Genomic DNA, 21223 nt, shown 5'->3' with positions numbered 1-21223 from the left:
TCACATGAAATAAAGAACAGAGATTCAGCACAGCCCGTGCCACAAAAAAGTTGATAACTTTGACAAACCATAACATATACCTAAATAGAACTTACTGAGGGCACTGGCATAGGCGGAGGAATTAATCCTTATTCCAGTACAACAGATGACCATATCGGTTGTGATTTCTTGTCCCTTGTTTGTCAACACTCTCATGTCTTTCTGCGCTTTATTCACAATTAATCCTGCCAGGTTATTGACTTTCTGTCCTTTTGAAAAAGAACACAACGCAAAATATTCCATCAGACACAATCTTGATCCTCACAGACAGTTGTCATTTTCAGAACCATTACAAGATAAGGGCTGTTGCTGGGAGGTGTGATGTGGAGATGCCGGCGTTGGACTGGGGTGAGCACAGTAAGCACAGCTGGGAGGTGTGGCAGTTCTGTTTGTGTCAAGGAGTGGTAGTCTTCATGAAGCTACACTCCCACCAGTTAAGAGTTACTGAAGGAACAGGGTGCAGACTCTTCCCTTTAAAGAGGGAAGGGAAATTAGAGGTAGAATCAGCCTTGGCTTGGGCGTCACGTATCTCCAGGTGGCCAACTTTAAGAATACCATTGGTGGGGACATGGGGACAAACCATTCACCATCCTTTAGTCAAGCGTGGTTCACGGCACAGTCCAAGCCAACTGGATCAAAAGCAGCTTTAAAACAATAAAGAGTTTGCTGTTGAGGGGATTGTGTGTCGAAGGAGATTTTTTAAAATAGTGGATCCGAATCATACTTTCCCCTGCCCCAAAACAATTTTACAAGGAAGAGAATAGTTATTGAATGCAGAGCATTCTGAATTACCGGGGAAAATATATTGAAAAATGTTTGGTTGTTTAACATTTTTCATGAACCATTAATTTAAACCCCAAATTCCTCCCTTTCCCGAAAGTGCGTTACTCTGCTTACTTAGATACAGGACATTATTTCCATTCATAAAATATGTATCAAAAGACAGGAATAAATTACGAGTAATTCTCTGAGGCGTCTAACAAATTATAGTGCGTTAAATCTCAGGGTTTAAAATTGAAGTAAATTTATCTTTTCTTAATTAAAAAGAATGTCTCCATTTGAAAAGGGGTCAAATATAAGAGAAATAAAAGTTCTTTGAATCGGAGGGGATAACAAATCTTACTACAAATATAATCGTCCCAAACCTTTTTTGTAACTAGAGTGACCCAAGTAATAAGAAATTACACTTCAGATTACAACAATATGTCTAAATTTCAATAGAGCTTTCACACAACAGTTTAAACATTCCCCAACTTAGCAGCCTCATTCCTACAGTAAGTATTGCTGTCTAATGGACGTTACCTAATAGAAGGTGAGCACCTTTATTGATAAGGATTTCCTTTACTCCACGTCTTACACTAGGTAAAACCTCGGAGTCACCTAGAACATAAGTTGAATGAATCAAGGTTACCTGAAAAACAACAAAAAGAGGGTTATGCGAGTTCTGTAAATGTTACCTAGTTTAATTGTCTCTCTGGTATGTCTAGCATACTGAGTGATGTAAAATTTCTGCCCATTATTTGAAATAAGGCTAATGACTGCTGTAATTATGCAGGGAGGGTCTTGTGGCACATTGGGAAGCTCCCCTGCCTCTGAATCAGAAACTCCGGGGTTTCAGTCCCACACCAGGATTTGATGGCCAAGGAAGATGCGTTCATAACGAGGCCAAACAGGCTAAGTGTCAACCTGCAAATCCTTCCAAACACGCGCAAGAGTAGGAGAGACTCCTGGTCAGCCACACTTGATGTGGGGTGGCACACATCAAGCTATAAGCCCATGACGGCAGACTAGCGATCTGTTCTGGGAATTACTAGTAGTGGAAACAGTCAAACGTCTGCATTAGTACACCAAAGAGAATTGGAGTGGACAATCATGCAGACAGGAATTCAACATGAATCAGTGCACTAAAATTAAAGTGGAAAGAAAATTAAACCCTGAGGTCTAACTCGTTAGAATCTCAGAATTTTATATGTCCTTTATAAATTGAACAAATTTGCATATCTAAGTAAGTAGAGCAGCACACTATAGGGAGGAGAGGATTGCCGACCATGAAAGATCTATTTTTAAAAAAAATATTTTTTATTCTCCTTTTTCACATTTTCTCCCAAATTTACACCCACCAACAATAAACAATAATCAGTAACAAATATGTCAATCCCCATATCAATAACAACGATCCCATCCTCCCACCAAACCCCAAACATTAGCCCGCATGTTCACACAAACAAATGACAAAAAGGAATTAGGGATCACCCATAGTCGCCATCAACACACACAGCCCCCCTCCCCCCAACCCTCTCACCCACAAACCCCAACTAATGTTCGATGTTATCCAGTTCTTGAAAGTGCATAATGAATAATACCCATGAATTGTAGAACCCCTCCATCCTTCCCCTCAGTTCAAACTTAACCTTCTCAAGAGTCGAGAATTCCAACAGGTCCCCCCGCCACGCCAGGGCACAGGGTGGAGAGGTTGCTCTCCAACCTATCAAGATCTGCCTTTGGGCGATCAACGAGGCGGAGGCTACAACATCTGCCTCTGCACCCGTTTCCAACCCTGGCTGGTCCGACACCCCGAATAGGCCTCCTGGGGGCCCGGGTCCAGTTTCACGTGCACCACTTTAGAAATTACCGTAGAAACCTCCTTCCAGTAATCCTCTAGCTTTGGACAGGACCAAAACACATGAACGTGATTAGCGGGGGCCACCCTGCAACGTTCACACACATCTTCTACTCCTTCAAAGAATTGCCTCATCCTCACCCTCGTGAGGTGTGCTCTGTGTACCACCTTCAACTGTATCAGCCTCAACCTCGGGAGGTGGAGGCATTCACTCTCCGGAGCACCTCACACCAGACCCCCTCCTCCATATCCTCTCCCAACTCTTCCTCCCACTTTGCTTTGATCCCTTCCAGTGATGCCTTCTCCTCTTCCAAAATAGCTCCGTAAACCGCTGACACTACCCACTTCTCCAGACCCCTGTCATCAGCACCTCCTCCAGCAATGTGGAGGCCGGCTCCACCGGGAAGCTCTGTATCTCCTTTCTGGCAAAATCTCGAACCTGCATGTATCTAAACATTTCCCCCTGCTCCAGCCCATACTTCGCTTCCAGCTCCTTCAATCCTGCAAACCGACCCCTAAGAAACAAATCTTTTAGCGTCTTAATCCCCTTCTCTTCCCATTTCCGAAAATTTCCATCCCACCTCCCTGGCTCAAATCTGTGGTTCCTCCGAATCGACATTTCCCTGGCCCCCAACCCGAAGTGTTGGCGAAACTGCCTCCAAATTTTCAATGAAGCTATTATTACCGGACTCCCTGAGTATTTCCCCGGGGCTATCGGGAGCGGCGCTGTTGTTGGTGCTTTCAATCCCGACCCCCTGCACAAACCTTCCTCCATTCTGACCCACCGGGAATCAACCCCTCTGACCCAGCCCCGCACCTTCTCCACATTCGCCGCCCAGGAGTAATATATCAGGTTCAGAAGACCCAAATCCCTGCCTACCTTCCCCTCTGTAGCAGCACCTTTCTAACTTTGGCCACCTTCCCTCCTCATATGAACAAAGTAATCCTTCCCTCAATCTCTCTGAAGAAAGCCTTTGGCAGGAAAATCGGCAGGCATTGAAAAATAAACAAAAATTGCCGCAACACGTTCATTTTAACCGCCTGTACCCGACCCGCCAGTGACAGAGGGAGACCATCCCACCTTGCCAGATCAGCTTTCACTCTCCCCACCAAACTAGAAATGCTGTACCTGCAGAGCCCCCCCAACTCCCGGGCAACCTACACCCCCAGGTGATGTGTTGGGTGCTCTGGATCCGTGGAACACATACAGGCCAAGAACACTTAAAATAGTGCAACACTATTTTATTAAGTCAGAAACTGTTGAACATACTTTCACTGTGGGTTAACACGATATTAGATTGAACTAAAGACCTATGCCTTGTCCTAACCAGTCTATGCACTCAGCACATGGTGAAGATCTGTGCTGCAAGCTGTAAGCTCTGTCCTACTAGGAGGCTGCAGCTCGAATGAGCGAGAACTCTGATGCCCCCTGTCTTTATAGTGCGTGTGCTCTAACTGGTGATTGGCTGCGGTGTGTGTGTTGCTTGGTCCCGCTGTGTGTCCATCAGTGTGTGTGTACCTGCACCATGATATACTGGTGTATATTATGACACCAGGGACCTAAAGTGAGTCCCTGCCCTACGGAATGGCAGCCCCCCAACCCCTGCCCCCGACTCCGCTCAAGCATTACCTTCCTTACTCGCGGGGTCTTGGAAGCCAGTGATCACTCTGTTGACCCGCTTAAAAAAGAACTGCAGAATAAAGATGGGGAGACACTGAAATACAAACAGGAATCTCGGGAGGACTGTCATCTTCACCGTCTGCACCCTCCCAGCCAGTGACAACGGAAGCGCGTCCCATCTCTGAAAATCATCCTTCATTTGGTCTACTAGTCGGGCCAGATTTAATTTATGCAGCCGGTCCCATTCCTGCGCCACTTGAATGCCTAGGTACCTAAAGCTTCCCCCTACTAATCTAAACAGCAGCTCCCCCAATCGCCTCTCCTGTCCCCTCGCCTGGACCGCACTTATCTCACTTTTCCCCATATTTAGCTTATACCCCGAAAACCGGCCAAATTCCCCTTGAATCCTCATGATTACTTCCATCCTCGCTATTGGGTCCGATACATACAAAAGCAGGTCGTCTGCATAGAGCGGGACTCTGTGCTCCACCCACCCCCCCGGACCAGCCCCTTCCAGCCCCTTGAGGCTCTCAGAGCAATTACCAACGGCTCCCGCCCAAATCCGAACCATTCCAATACCTCCCACAGATAATCCCACTCTACCCGATCAAAAGCCTTTTCTGCATCCATTGCGATCACTACCTCCACCTAGCTACCTTCCAGGGGCATCATGATCACGTTTAACAACCTTCGTACATTGGCTAGCAACTGCCTACTCTTAACAAACCCCGTCTGGTCCTCCCCAATAACATCCGGAACACAATCCTCCCCGTCCACCTTTGGGAAATTCAGCCCCTCCAAGAAGAGCCCCGTAGGGGGTTCCAACCTGTACAGCCTACTGTAGAAATCCCGAAACGCCTTATTCACCCCTGCTGAATCTCCAACCAGGTTCCCATCTCCGTCATTTACTTTCCCCACCTCCCTGGCTGCCTTCCTCTTTCTAAGCTGCTGTGCCAGCATTCTGTTGGCCTTCTCTCCGTGCTCATAGATCGCCCCCCTCGCCTTTCTCAGCTGCTCCACCACCCTCCCTGTGGTTAACAAGCCGAACTCCGCCTGTAGCCTCCGCCGTTCCCTTAAAAGCCCTGCCTCTGGGGTCTCCGCATACCTCCTATCGATCTGTAGTATCTCCTTTACCAGTCGGTCTGTCCCTGCCCTGTCCACCTTCTCCCTATGGGCCCGTATCGAGATCAGCTCCCCGCTGACCACCGCCTTCAGTGCTTCCCAGACCATCGCGGCTGAAATTTACCCCGTGTCGTTGACCTGCAGGTAGTTCTGAATACCCTCAGCCGCTCGCACACCCCTTCGTCAGCCAAAAGTCCCACATCTAACCTCCATTGCGGGCGCTGGTTACTGTCTTTACTAACCTGCAGATCAACCCAGTGCGGAGCATGGTCTGAGATTGTGATCACCGAGTACCCCGTGTCCACCACCCCCGCCAGTAAGGCCCTGCTCAACCCCCCCCCCCCCCCCCCCCCCCCCCCCCCCCCCCCGCCCCCCACCTGCTCCATGAACCCTTTTAGTTCCTTTACCATTTCTGGCAACCTGCTCATTTTTGAGCTTGATCGGTCCAAGCCAGGGTCAATAACTGTGTTGAAGTCCCCTCCCATGACCAACCTGTGCGAGTCCAGGTCTGGTATCTTCCCCAGCATCCTCTTTATACACTCCACATCATCCCAATTTGGCGCATACACATTTACTAATATCACCTACACCCCCTCCAGTTTCCCACTGACCATAATGTACCGACCTCCCACATCCGAGACTATTCTACCCGCCTCAAACACCACCCGCTTATTGATCAGGATCGCGACCCCTCTAGTCTTTGAGTCTAGTCCCGAGTGAAAGACCTGACTGACCCAGCGTTTCCTCAATCTAATCTGGTCAGTAACTCTAAGGTGCGTCTCCTGCAACATTACCACGTCTGCCTTCAGTCCCCTAAGATGCGCGAACACACGTGCTCTCTTGACCGGCCCATTTAACCCTCGAACATTCCAGGTGATCAGTCTAGTTGGGGGGCTCATTGCCCCCCCCCACTTCGTCGATCAGCCATCCCCTTTTTTGGGCCCGCCTCCAGCCCATGGTCCGCGCCTCCACCGGTCCGCCCCCAGGCAGCCTCTGTCCCCATCTCCTGTCTGTCCCTTAGCCCAAGTCCCTCCCTCATCAGCAGAACATTTACCCCCCCCCCCCTAGCAACAACACTCTGTAACCCAACCCCTTTAATAAACCAAACATATGCACACCCCCCACTGCGCTTCCGTGAGCTAGCCCGCCCAGCGAGCTTGGTGGCCCCCATCCCTGGCGCCGGATAGTCTCCCACCTATTGTTCCCTCCCCACCCTCCCCCGCTCATACAAACATACTCCAACGTCAAACAATCCCCACACAATTGCCTGACAGAAAAACACCAAGATCTAAACAAGCACACTTCCATCCCCCAACAGTGCAAATGAAAACCTTAACTCACTCAGCTCTACCACTTTTCCCAAATCAATGCAAAAGGCATTACAAACAGCTGCCACAAAACGAAAAATGAGAAACTTGTTTTTTAAAAGAACAGAAAAAAAAACCTGAACGTTGCAGCAAAGTTCAAAAGTTCTCAGTCCACCACCAGTCCTTTCCTTTTCGCGAAGTCCAACGCGTCCTCGGGCGACTCGAAATAAAAGTGCTGTTCCTCGTGCATGACCCAGAGACGGGCCGGATACAACAGTCCGAACTTCGCCTTTTTCTTAAAAAGGATCGACCTAATCTGGTTGAAGCCTGCTCTTCTCCTGGCCACCTCCACACTCAGGTCCTGGTGAACCCGCAGCATACTGTTGTCCCACTTACAGCTCCGTGTCTGCTAGGCCCACTGTAGAATGCGCTCCTTATTCCTATGTCACCACCATTGCCCTCGGAGGGTCTCCCATTCGCGGCTTCCTCAAGAGTGCTCTGTGAGCCCTGTCCACCTCCAAGAGTCGGGAGAATGCCCCCACCTCCAGCAGCTTCTCAAACATACCCGCTACGTATGCCCCAGCGTCCTCCCCTTTGGACCCCTAACGATTCTCAAGTTCTGCCAGGTCCTGCACCTTCTCCAGGAGCCTTTTCTGCTGGTCTCTCAGCATCCCCACCTCCAACTCCACCGCAGTTTGATGTTCCTCCTGCTCAGCCAGTGCCTTCTCTACCTTCTGGATCGCCCGATCTTGGGCGTCCAATCTAAGCTCCAGCCGCTCAATTGACTCTTTTATCGGGTCCAAGCAGTCCCGTTTCTGCTCAGCAAAGCCTTCCTGAATAACTTGCATCAGCTGCTCCGTTGGCCGCTGGGTCGACAAACCAGAGGTCCGGTCCTCCGCCTGCTGTCTCCCGCTGCAGCTTCAGCCCAAGCCTTCTCGGTCTTTCTGTTTCTGACTTTACGAGCACTTCTGGTCCTTCTCTCCCTGCACCGATGTGGGAATTCAGTACACAATTGCCTCTGTCATCAGTTTTACAATTCAAGTCCGGTAGAAAATCGGGGGAAAAGGTCCAAGTCCGACCCAAGCGGGAGCCACCAAATGTGCGACTTACTCCTTCATAGCCGCCACCGGAAGTCCACCCTCACAACATTTAAAGAGTATTTAGATGAGCACTTGAAATGCCACAGCGTGCAAAGCGATGAGCCAAGTGCTGGCAAATGGGATTGGAGTGGAAAGGTGTTTGAATGCCAGCACAGACAGGATGGGCTGAGGGGCCTTTTTCTATGCTGTAAAAACTATGGATGGGATTCTCTGAAATGGAGGCAGAGTGTGCGCGCCATCGTGAACGGCGTCGAGGTTCACGACGGCGCGAAACGGCCCCTATCCCGACCGATTCAGGGCCCGATAATGGGCTAGGAGCGGCGCCGCGTCATTTACGCGCGCCAGGCCTTGGCACCGCCACATACATGACGCGGCCGGTGCCGCATAACTGGCGTCACCCGTGCATGTGCGGGTTGGCCGGCGCCAACCCGCGCATGCGTGGTTGCCGTCCTCTCCGAGTCCGCCCTGCAAGAAGATGTCTGACGGATCTTGCGGGGCTGCAGAAGAAAAGAGGTCCACCTTCAGCGAGGCCGACCTGACGATCGGTGGGCACCGATCGCGGGCCAGACCCCATTTGAGGCCCCCCCCGGTGCAGGATCCCCCCTTGCCCCCCCGCAGGCCGCCCCCCCCCCCCCCAGCGTTCCCGCACTGTTCCCGCCAACAGCGACCAGGTGTGGACGGCGCCGGGGGGAACCCGCCGTTTTGGGCAGGCTGCTCGGCCCATTCGGGCCGGAGAATCGCCATTTTGGCTGTCTCGGGCGATTCACTGTACCGTGCCGCGCAAAACGCGATTGTGCTGATCTGGCCGCTTCCGTGAATCGCAGGAGGGCGTCGGACCGGCGTCGCGGGAAAATTTGGCGATCCAAGGGGATTCTCCCAACCGGCGCGGGAGCGGAGAATCACGCCCTATATGACTCGATGACTCTAAGTCGCAAGAGCTCTCACAATGAGTCAGCTGACCCACATTTAAGTCACCGACATTCAATGGTCAAGTTATTGAAGGCACATGAAACTCATGTCAGCTTAATTTCATTGGGGAAATCCAGGTGATTTACATTTAAATTGTCGATTTTCAATATTTATGAGGTTCCTGCCGATGAGTTTTCCGCTTGCTTGACCCCGCCCCCAACATAATTTGGAACTGATTCCCGCAGCCAGCATTCTGATGTGTGGCTTCCCACGCGATTCTCCGAGCCCATCCGCCATCTTGCCCGCTCCAGCAGACCCCACAAAGCGTAGCCCCCAGTCTCGTCCGGAATCAGGGGCGAAATTCTCCGTTATCAGCGGAAAGTCCGCCGATCGGCGCAAAAAACGGCGCAAATCCGACTTGCGTCACGTCGGGAAAATGGGTCGATAGTCTCCGGCCCGAAATGGGCTAGCAGCGACGTAACGGGATCTGCGCTTGCGCAGTGGTTCTCGCCGTGCAGCGCGTATGACGGCTCATAAGGCCGCGCTGCTCCCCCCCACCCGACCGGAACACCCGACCGGAACACCCGACTGGATGGCTGGCCGTCGCTCAGCCCCGAGGTTCGAGTCACGCGATGTGGAGGCGCTCCTGGACACGGTGGAGCAGAGGAGGGACGCCCTGTATCCCGGGCACGGCCGCAGAGTTGCCCCACGCCACAGACGACGTCTGTGGAGGGAAGTGGCAGAGGCCGTCACCGCTGTGGCCCTGACACCACGGACAGACACCCAGTGCCACAAGAAGGTGAACAACCTCGTCAGAGCAGGCAGGGTGAGCCTCCCCCATATCCCCCATATCCCCCCTCCCCCATATCCCCCTCCCCCATATCCCTCATATCCCCCCTCCCCCATATCCCCCCTCCCCATATCCCCCTCCCCCATATCCCCCATATCCCCCCTCCCCCATATCCCCCTCCCCCATATCCCTCATATCCCCCCTCCCCCATATCCCCCCTCCCCCATATCCCCCTCCCCCATATCCCCCATATCCCCCATATCCCCCATATCCCCCCTCCCCCATATCCCCCTCCCCCATATCCCCCCCATATCCCCCATATCCCCCCTCCCCCATATCCCCCCTCCCCCATATCCCCCCTCCCCCATATCCCCCTCCCCCATATCCCCCCTCCCGCATATCCCCCCTCCCCCATATCCCCCATATCCCCCCCTCCCCCATATCCCCCATATCCCCCCCTCCCCCATATCCCCCATATCCCCAAGTGAATCCAGCCCTAACCTTAACCTCTGCAATGCACGCGCAACCGATGGCGTGCATTCATATACCTGCCTAACACTGTTGCCTTTTACCCCTGCCCCCCCCCACAGGTGAAGCGCGCACACAACAATAGGGAGCATGTGAGGACTGGAGGAGGGCCCGCTGATGAGAGGCCACTGACCGTACACGAGGAAAGGGCCCTGGAACTGGCTGGCGGACCTGAGGACCGGGAGGTTGCTGATGCAGAGGTCGGGGGCGTACTATCGAGTGAGCCACCGACAGCCCGTCCCCATATCCCCCCTCCCCTATATCCCCCTCCCCGTATCACCTGATCACTGCCTGATGTCTAACCATGCATGCTTCATTGTGTATCGCAGGACCAAACGTCCAGGCACCCATCCCCGCAGATGCAGACCGCCCGCAGGATGCCCCTCGGAGACCACAGGAGACGGAGAGACCCGCACCCTCCAGCATGCGACGCCCGCAGGATGCCCCTCGGAGACCACGGGAGACGGAGAGACCCGCACCCTCCAGCATGCGACACCCGCAGGATGCCCCTCGCACACCACGGGAGACGGAGAGACCCGGACCCTCCAGCATGCGACGCCCGCAGGATGCCCCTCGCACACCACGGGAGACGGAGAGACCTGGAGCAACAGTGAGACGACACCCCCGTCACGTGCGGGAGCGACCACCCAGCGATGATGGGGGCAGCCACATGCCCCCGTCACATCCGAGCCAGGACACCACTACCCAGGACACCACTACCCAGGACACCACTACCCAGGACACCCCTACTCGGGACAGCACTACCCAGGACACCCCTACCCGGGACAGCACTACCCAGGAAGACGAAATACCGGACAGTGACTCAGAGTGGATGGGTGGAGACGAACCCCCACCCCAAAGTGCCATGGACTCAGAGTGGGACGAAGAGCACGACACAACGCCACTGCTGTCACCAACACCCTCCACCATCGCAGAAACACTCACCACAGTTGGGCACTTTAGTGATGAGGCGTCTGGTACACTCACTGCTGCGCACAACACAGCCGTCCCGGTACAGCAGGTGGAGGTAGGAGCAGCAGAGGGACCGGGCGGTCGGAGGGCAGCCCAGCCCAAGCGAACATCTGCCGCCCAGATGGATCCCGGGTTCCTGCAGTTACCACACCCACACATAGATCCGATGCAACCACCGACCCGGAGACAAGCGAAGAGGGTGACGGGCGGCTTGCGGCAGCTGCGGTCGCAGGTGGAGGAGTCTACCCGCGTCCAGGAGCTGGGAGTGGTGCCGGTCATGCGTGCCACCCAGGCTGACACCGCACGGGTGGCGTCCGCGGTGGAGGCAATGGGTGCGACGGTGTCAGACATGGGGAACGGTTTGCGAGGCCTGGGGCCTTCCGTGCAGGCGGCGTCTGTGGCCCAGGAAATGGCTGCCCTCTCACAGGAGGCCATGAGCCAGTGCCAGCGCCAGATGGCAGAGGCGCTCAACGCCATAGCCCAGTCTCTGCAGGCCATGGCCCAATCTCAGCAGGCCATCGCTGAGGGCCTCGGCGCCAGTGGCCATGTGCGAGCCGGCGTCGCACTGTCACAGACAGGGTTTGCCAACACCCTGGGCTCCATGGCTGCAAACCTGCAGACCCCTGTCGATACCAGCACGGGCCTCCAGGACTGGCAGCGCCAGATGTCGGGGGGGCGTCGGATGGCCAGTCCGTTTGCATCCCCCACCCATGTAGAGGCCTGGGGGCCATCGGGCACCCCGAGGGAGGAGGAGGTGGTGTGGTCCGTCCCGGCTCCCTCTGTAGGGGAGATCCCGGTACACCGCGACACCTCGGACTCCCCCCCCCTTCCGTCCCAGGTACATCGGGTGGGCAACGGGCAGGACAGGCTGGCAGCTCGCCATCCCAGTCGCCCGGGCCGCAGCCTGGCCCATCTAGGCCAGGACGCCCCAGGAAACGGCCGCCAAAGGGATCCAGTGTCAGAGGGCAGGAATCACAGGAGTCCACCTCCAGTTCTGCTGTACCGTCTGGGGAACCACGTAGACGTAGTCAAAGGGCCCGTAAGGCCAAACAATTAGACACTGAGTAAGTTGGCACGGGTGCAGGGCACAGATGAGTTTTAGGGGCTAGGGCACGTGCATGAACTCGTTTGGTTATTAAAGTCAATGTTACACCTACAGAAGCTGCCTTTGTGCTCTGTCCAAAGTGTGCGGGGGTGTCATGTACGTTGAGCGCAAGTGTGTGTGTGAGGGGTGGTCTTACCTCAGCCCCAGGTGAGTCTGCCCCCTTCCCCCTGGGCTGCCATCAACATCCCCCGGGCAGAGGACGGGACCGTGCGCTGCAGTGTCACAGCCGCATGCAGGGATGGTCCGGGTGGATGGTGGTACTGTGGCCATGGGTCAGACATAGTCCAACGATGTAGAGCCAGGAGCTCATCGCAGGGCGGGTTGTCATCATCCTCCATGGCCTGCGATAGACACGCGTCCACCCGCAACTGTGTGAGCCCGGCCCGTTGTGCCGCAGGTGGATCGGCAATGGGGGGGGTGGTGTGCATGCGGGTGAGGTGGGTGGGGTTGGGGAGGGGGGTGAGGGTGCTGGGTGGGTGGATGGGTGGGGGGTGTGGGTAGTCGGCTGTTGCCATGGTGTGCGGTCTGTGGCCATACTACCCGATTCCCACGCCCATCTAGTCAGTGAAGCGGGCGTCTATCAGTCTGTCCCGTGCCCGCTGGGCCAGCCGGTAACGGTGGACAGCCACCCGCCTGTGTCTACCCCGTCTGCCCTGACCATTGCCCCCATCCCCCTCATCTGGGGAGGACTGGGCCTCTTCCTGCTGCTCCTCCACTCCGCCCTCCTCTGCCTGCGGCATATCGCCCCTCTGCTGGGCTATGTTATGCAGGACGCAGCACACCACAATGATGCGGCCGACCCTATCTGACCGATACTGGAGGGCGCCCCCAGAGAGGTCCAGGCACCTGAAACGCATCTTCAGCACGCCAAAGCACCTCTCGATCACTCCCCTTGTCGCTACATGGGCATCATTGTAGCGGTTCTCCGCCTCATTGCGTGGCCTCCGTAGAGGCGTCATCAGCCACGATCGCAATGGGTAGCCCCTGTCGCCCAGCAACCAGCCCCTCAGCCGGGGATGGCGTCCCTCGTACATGCCGGGGATGGATGACCGCGACAACACGAATGAGTTTGCACTGAGTGCTGAATTTGGTGCTTTTTGAGTGCGATAGTGAGAGTTTGGTGACCGAGGGAGTGCTGAATTTGGTGCTTTTTGAGTGCGATAGTGAGAGTTTGGTGACCGAGGGAGTGCTGAATTTGGTGCTTTTTGAGTGCGATAGTGAGAGTTTGGTGACCGAGGGAGTGCTGAATTTGGTGCTTTTTGAGTGCGATAGTGAGAGTTTGGTGACCGAGGGAGTTAGGTGAGGAGGGAGTAAGGTGCTCCTTTCATTTTGTTTCCGACATTTCCGCAAAGAGTGAGAAGGGAGCCAGGAGTTTACAGAGAGTGCAGCTGACTGGGAGCAGAGTCGGAGGGCGGAGGTCCAGTTGGTCCACAGGGCAGCTATATTCTGTCAGGTAAGAGGGGATGGAGGCTAGGCCAGTTGCATGCTCCTCCTGTAGGATGTGGGTGGTGAGGGATACCACCGGTGTCCCCGCTGACTATACCTGCGGGAAGTGCACCCAACTTCAGCTCCTCAAAGACCGTGTTAGGGAACTGGAGCTGAAGCTGGATGAACTTCGGATCATCCGGGAGGCAGAGGGGGTGATTGAGAAGAGTTACAGGGAGGTAACCACACCCAAGGTACAGGACAAGAATAGCTGGGTTACAGTCAGGGGGAAAAAAACAAACAGGCAGACAGTGCAGGGATCCCTCGTGGCCGTTCCCCTTCAAAACAAGTATACCGTTTTGGATGCTGTTGGGGGGGATGACCTACCGGGGGAAGGCCCTAGCGGCCAGGTCTCTGGCACTGAGTCTGGCTCTGGGGCTCAGAAGGGAAGGGGGGAGAATAGAAAAGCAATAGTTGTAGGAGATTCAATGGTTAGGGGAATAGATAGGAGATTCTGTGGTCGCGAGCGAGACTCCCGGAAGGTATGTTGCCTCCCGGGTGCCAGGGCCAGGGATGTCTCGGATCGTGTCTTCAGGATCCTTAAGGGGAGGGTGAGCAGCCAGAAGTCGTGGTGCACATTGGTACCAACGACATAGGTAGGAAAAGGGGTGTGGAGGTAATAAACAAGTTTAGGGAGTTAGGCTGGAAGTTGAAAGCCAGGACAGACAGAGTTGTCATCTCTGGTTTGTTGCCGGTGCCACGTGATAGCGAGGCTAGGAATAGGGAGAGAGTGCAGTTGAACACGTGGTTGCAGGAATGGTGTAGGAGGGAGGGCTTCAGGTATTTGGATAATTGGAGCGCATTCTGGGGAAGGTGGGACCTGTACAAGCAGGACGGGTTGCATCTGAACCAGAGGGGCACCAATATCCTGGGAGGGAGGTTTGCTAGTACTCTTCGGGAGGGTTTAAACTAATTTGGCAGGGGAATGGGAACCGGATTTGTAGTCCAGCAACTAAGGTAGCCGATATTCAGGACGCCAAAGCGTGTAATGAGGCAGTGGGGAAGGGAACACTGACAAAGGAGAGTATTTGCAGGCACGGAGATGGGTTGAAGTGTGTATACTTCAACGCAAGAAGCATCAGGAATAAGGTGGGTGAACTTAAGGCATGGATCGGTACTTGGGACTACGATGTGGTGGCCATCACGGAAACTTGGATAGAAGAGGGGCAGAAATGGTTGTTGGAGGTCCCTGGTTATAGATGTTTCAATAAGATTAGGGAGGGTGGTAAAAGAGGTGGGGGGGTGGCATTATTAATTAGAGATAGTATAACAGCTGCAGAAAGGCAGTTCGAGGAGTATCACCCTATTGAGGTAGTATGGGTTGAAGTCAGAAATAGGAAAGGAGCAGTCACCTTGTTAGGAGTTTTCTATAGGCCCCCCAATAGTAGCAGAGATGTGGAGGAACAGATTGGGAAACAGATTTTGGAAAGGTGCAGAAGTCACAGGGTAGTAGTCATGGGTGACTTTAACTTCCCAAATATTGAGTGGAAACTCTTTAGATCAAATAGTTTGGATGGGGTGGTGTTTGTGCAGTGTGTCCAGGAAGCTTTTCTAACACAGTATGTAGATTGTCCGACCAGAGGAGGGGCAATATTGGATTTAGTACTTGGTAATGAACCAGGGCAAGTGATAGATTTGTTAGTGGGGGAGCATTTTGGAGATAGTGACCACAATTCTGTGACTTTCACTTTAGTAATGGAGAGGGATAGGTACGTGCAACAGGGTAAGGTTTACAATTGGGGGAAGGGTAAATACGATGTTGTCAGACAAGAATTGAAGTGCATAAGTTGGGAACATAGGCTGGCAGGGAAGGACACAAGTGAAATGTGGAACTTGTTCAAGGAACAGGTGCTACGTGTCCTTGATATGTATGTCCCTGTCAGGCAGGGAAGAGATGGTCGAGTGAGGGAACCATGGTTGACGAGAGAGGTTGAATGTCTTGTTAAGAGGAAAAAGGTGACTTATGTAAGGCTGAGGAAACAAGGTTCAGACAGGGCATTGGAGGGATACAAGATAACCAGGAGGGAACTGAAGAAAGGGATTAGGAGAGCTAAGAGAGGGCATGAACAATCTTTGGCGGGTAGGATCAAGGAAAACCCCAAGGCCTTTTACACATATGTGAGAAATATGAGAATGACTAGAGCGAGGGTAGGTCCAATCAAGGACAGTAGCGGGAGATTGTGTATTGAGGCTGAAGAGATAGGAGAGGTCTTGAATGAGTACTTTTCTTCTGTATTTACAAATGAGAGGGGCGATATTGTTGGAGAGGACAGTGTGAAACAGATTGGTAAGCTCGAGGAAATACTTGTTAGGAAGGAAGATGTGTTGGGCATTTTGAAAAACTTGAGGATAGACAAGTCCCCCGGGCCTGACGGGATATATCCAAGGATTCTATGGGAAGCAAGAGATGAAATTGCAGAGCCGTTGGCAATTATCTTTTCATCCTCACTGTCAACAGGGGTGGTACCAGGGGATTGGAGAGTGGCGAATGTTGTGCCCCTGTTCAAAAAAGGAACTAGGGATAACCCTGGGAATTACAGGCCAGTTAGTCTTACTTCGGTGGTAGGCAAAGTAATGGAAAGGGTACTGAAGGATAGGATTTCTGAGCATCTGGAAAGACACTGCTTGATTAGGGATAGTCAGCACGGATTTGTGAGGGGTAGGTCTTGCCTAACAAATGTTATTGAATTCTTTGAGGAGGTGACCAAGCATGTGGATGAAGGTAAAGCAGTGGATGTAGTGTACATGAATTTTAGTAAGGCATTTGATAAAGTTCCCCATGGTAGGCTTATGCAGAAAGTAAGGAGGCACGGGATAGTGGGAAATTTGGCCAGTTGGATAACAAACTGGCTAACCGATAGAAGTCAGAGAGTGGTGGTGGATGGCAAATATTCAGCCTGGATCCCAGTTACCAGTGGCGTGCCGCAGGGATCAGTTCTGGGTCCTCTGCTGTTTGTGATTTTCATTAATGACTTGGATGAGGGAGTTGAAGGGTGGGTCAGTAAATTTGCAGACGATACGAAGATTGGTGGAGTTGTGGATAGTGAGGAGGGCTGTTGTCGGCTGCAAAGAGACATAGATAGGATGCAGAGCTGGGCTGAGAAGTGGCAGATGGAGTTTAACCCTGAAAAGTGTGAGGTTGTCCATTTTGGAAGGACAAATATGAATGCGGAATACAGGGTTAACGGTAGAGTTCTTGGCAATGTGGAGGAGCAGAGAGATCTTGGGGTCTATGTTCATACATCTTTGAAAGTTGCCACTCAAGTGGATAAAGCTGTGAAGAAGGCCTATGGTGTGCTCGCGTTCATTAACAGAGGGATTGAATTTAAGAGCCGTGAGGTGATGATGCAGCTGTACAAAACTTTGGTAAGGCCACATTTGGAGTCCTGTGTACAGTTCTGGTCGCCTCATTTTAGGAAGGATGTGGAAGCTCTGGAAAAGGTGCAAAGAAGATTTACCAGGATGTTGCCTGGAATGGAGAGTAGGTCTTATGAGGAAAGGTTGAGGGTGCTAGGCCTTTTCTCATTAGAGCGGAGAAGGATGAGGGGCGACTTGATAGAGGTTTATAAGATGATCAGGGGAATAGATAGAGTAGACAGTCAGAGACTTTTTCCCCGGGTGGAACACACCATTACAAGGGGACATAAATTTAAGGTGAAAGGTGGAAGATATAGGAGGGATATCAGAGGTAGGTTCTTTACCCAGAGAGTAGTGGGGGCATGGAATGCACTGCCTGTGGAAGTCGTTGAGTCGGAAACATTAGGGACCTTCAAGCAGCTATTGGATAGGTACATGGATTACGGTAAAATGATATAGTGTAGATTTATTTGTTCTTAAGGGCAGCACGGTAGCATTGTGGATAGCACAATTGCTTCACAGCTCCATGGTCCCAGGTTCGATTCCGGCTTGGGTCATTGTCTGTGCGGAGTCTGCACGTCCTCCCCGTGTCTGCGTGGGTTTCCTCCGGGTGCTCCGGTTTCCTCCCACAGTCCAAAGATGTGCGGGTTAGGTGAATTGGCCAATGATAAATTGCCCTTAATGTCCAAATTGCCCTTGGTGTTGGGTGGAGGTGTTGAGTTTGGGTAGGGTGCTCTTTCCAAGAGCCGGTGCAGACTCAAAGGGCCGAATGGCCTCCTTCTGCACTGTAAATTCAATGATAATCTATGATTAATCTAGGACAAAGGTTCGGCACAACATCGTGGGCCGAAGGGCCTGTTCTGTGCTGTATTTTCTATGTTCTATGTTTTCTATGAGTCGTGTACACTGCCTGGGTGACGGGCGCAGACGTGCAGGATCATCATGCGGTGGTCGCAGACCACCTGTACGTTCATCGAATAGGTCCCCTTCCTATTAGTGAACACGGCCCTGTTATCTGCAGGTGGCCGCACGGCGATGTGCATCCCATCGATCGCGCCCTGGACCATGGGGAACCCGGCAACGGCAGAGAAGCCCACGGCCCGGGCATCTTGGCTGGCCCGGTCCACGGGGAAGCGGATGTAGCGGTGCGCCATGGCATATAGGGCATCTGTCACTGCCCGGATGCACCGATGCACTGATGTCTGCGATATGCCGGACAGGTCCCCACTCGGTGCCTGGAATGACCCCGTTGCATAAAAGTTCAGGGCCACCGTAACCTTGACGGACACGGGGAGAGGGTGTCCCCCGCCAGTGCCACGCGGTGACAGGTGTGCCAGCAGGTGGCAGATGTGTGCCACGGTTTCCCAGCTCATCCGGAGTCTCCTCCTGCATTCCCGGTCCGTGAGGTCCTGGTATGACTGCCGGGGCCGGTACACACGGGGCGCCCTCGGGTGCCTCCGTTGCCGTGGGGCCGCGACGTCCTCCTCCCCCTCCTCGTCCTGTCGGTCAGGTGTCCCTCCAGCCTGGGCGGCTGCCGCCTGCCCCTCTGCGGCAGCCTGCGCCGCCTCTCTGGCACGCTCCTCCTCCTCCTCATCCAGGGCAACATAGACATGAGCGGCTGCCACCACGGCGGCCAACATCGCTGGATGCTCTGAAAACATGACGGCCTGGTGGGGCGGAGGGGAACGACATGTCATCATTGCTCATATCCCCTCCTCCCCCCAGCCAGGTGGCATGGACCGCATGGGTCCAACTGTTGGAGGCTGGCACCTGGCCAGGTGGACCAACTCTCTTGCCCTCCCATCCCCCTCCTCGGCACGGACCCCCCCCCCCAACCTCCACCCCAGCACGGACCCCCCCCCCCCCAACCCCCAACCTCCACCCCGGCACGGCACGGACCCCCCCAACCTCCACCCCAGCACGGACCCCCCCCCACCTCCACCCCAGCACGGACCCCCCCCCCAACCTCCACCCCGGCACAGACCCCCCCCCAACCTCCACCCCAGCACGGACCCCCCCCCAACCTCCACCCCAGCACGGACCCCCCCCCCCGCCAACCTCCACCCCGGCACGGACCCCCCCAACCTCCACCCCAGCACGGACCCCCCCCCAACCTCCACCCCAGCACGGACCCCCCCCCCCAACCTCCACCCCAGCACGGACCCCCCCCCCCAACCCCCAACCTCCACCCCGGCACGGACCCCCTCCCGGCACTCCCCCGGAGCCCAGCCTACTCTAACCACCCCCCCCCCCCCGCCGCACACACACACACAACCCGAGACACACCTCTCCTCACGCAATCAGACTGCGGCCACGCCATTGCCTGCCCAGAGCCAACCCCCCAGGCCGTCACTCACCTCCACGCTGGTTGGCGTGAGCCTGGAGCACCGGGTCACGCCGATGAAAAGGAGGTTTGATTCACGTCGACGTGAACGGTCATCACGTCGACGGGACTTCGGCCATCCGGAAGGGAGAATATTGGCAGGCCGAAAATCGGCTGCCTTGCGCAGACCCGTGACATTCTCCGCGGCAGCGGCGCCATTAACGCCCCGCCGACTTTTCTCCCTTCGGAGACTTCGGCGGGGGCGGGATTCACGGCGGCCAATGGCCATTCTCCGACCCTCTGGAGGGGCGGAGAATGATGCCCCAGATACGCATCAGTCAAGAGTGTGGTGATATGCGTATTTATACACGAACTCCGACCACTAGGTGGCAGCGTCAACCCACCACGTGACTCTGATTTGGGGAATTGAGAGTAGGTCGTGCTAGGAGTTATTTTGCAGTAGCTCTACAATTGTGAGTGTTGGTAGTTCATTATTTTGCTTATCTTATTTATCTTAATCACATAGTCGTTAAATAATAAATTATTTAAATTAGATATTCTGCAATTTATCAATTACTTCGGCCAGACTACAGAACACGACAAAGAGATGGAAGCAAGTGACACGTGAGAAAATTCAGAAGGAATTTTTTGTTTTAGTTGTCAAATTAAACTCTGCAGGGTCGGGATTTATAAAATTTGCCATTACCGCGTCTTAAAAGCTTGGACCAAAATCAACCAGTTTTTCTTATGTGTGGTTGGAGTGACAACCTTTGCTTGCGGAAAGCCAAGCCTTTTGAAATGGGACTTTTTTGTGTCTGAAAAAATTCCATGTTACATAGAACTACTTTGCAAAAGACAGGCTCCCATCCAGGTTCCCCAGTTAAGGGTTATCTCGAAGAACCTGTCCCAGGCCCATTGTTTAACCCCACCAGCTCAGGCAACAGAGACTGTGACAAAACATCAGTTAAGCTTCTCTATATCAGAGGTTTTATTTCACTAGCGTAAAGATTTCACTGGTATTTTAGACAGTCCTCATTCTGATGAAGTATATACGTGAGCTGAGTGTGTTTTAAAGGAGCTCTAGGGTAAAACAATTGTTTACCCCAGGACTCAAATTCAACCCTGAACACCTCAGGGGGGGAACCTTTAATAAGTCTTTAATAAGTCTGTGCACCCAGCAAATGTTGAAGGTACAAGCTTTGACATTGATGGCAAGAAGGCAGGTGGGAACAGGTCTTTGCCCCATGTTTCAATGCCTGAAAGAGATGACAGGAACAAGTACAAGGGAGGTAAACCATCTGGAAAGCAGAGCTGGTCACCCACGACAGCAGGCGTCTGCTCAAAAAAAGCAGCCTGCAGTTACTTTGCATAGCGAAACATTTTATGATTGTACGCTTGGTGTCATAATGTGGAACATATGGCAGAAGGAAGTCAAAGAACATTCACGCTGACTACATCTGTGCTGAAGCTGACAAGAGGCGAAAATAGTTTCCGAGTTGGCAGCCCCGGCGCTCAGCTGTGCTGCTGTTCTTGTCAGACTTATACAGCTAACGGTCGAGATTCCATTAAATCCACCCGCGTTGCCATAAGCTGACACCATGGGAAAGAGGCCGCAGCCTAATACTAGATGTCCATCGTTGCTGACTTTAATAGCATGTCGGCACAATTAAAACTTACAATTGGAAATGGTTTGGGAACAGAAAATCATCTTATCCAGCGGCAGGATGAAAAATAACGGAATGATATTTCCACTTGCTGGAGGCAATGAGAGAACAAGAGTGAATTTAAAAGCTTTGCCTTGAGGTGACAACGATGCTGCCAGCGTTAGGGCTGGAGACAACTAATGTTTGGACACCTGTTCAGCGGTTTGGAACAACAGTGACACATATCACATTGCGAACTCCTGGATGCATTGTCAATGGCAACACGTCCCTGTGCAGGGTGG

General features: G+C 53.4%; 1 protein-coding gene across 3 annotated transcripts in view; it reads right to left on the bottom strand.

Annotated features, from left to right (window-relative positions):
- The window catches only part of LOC140403560 (ferroptosis suppressor protein 1-like), a 70675-nt gene that overhangs the window by 15055 nt on the left and 34397 nt on the right, over nucleotides 1-21223 (bottom strand). For all 3 annotated transcript variants that reach the window (XM_072491575.1, XM_072491574.1, XM_072491576.1), the window contains exons 7-8: nucleotides 1342-1450; nucleotides 96-248 (exon numbers count right to left, since the gene is read on the bottom strand). In XM_072491575.1, the coding sequence (XP_072347676.1) occupies nucleotides 96-248; nucleotides 1342-1450 (262 nt within the window). The remainder of the gene's footprint in view (nucleotides 1-95; nucleotides 249-1341; nucleotides 1451-21223) is intronic.

Source organism: Scyliorhinus torazame, chromosome 28, assembly GCF_047496885.1.
Source record: "Scyliorhinus torazame isolate Kashiwa2021f chromosome 28, sScyTor2.1, whole genome shotgun sequence".
NCBI classification, from domain to species: Eukaryota; Metazoa; Chordata; class Chondrichthyes; order Carcharhiniformes; family Scyliorhinidae; genus Scyliorhinus; species Scyliorhinus torazame.
This window is presented reverse-complemented; position numbering and strand designations above follow the sequence as displayed.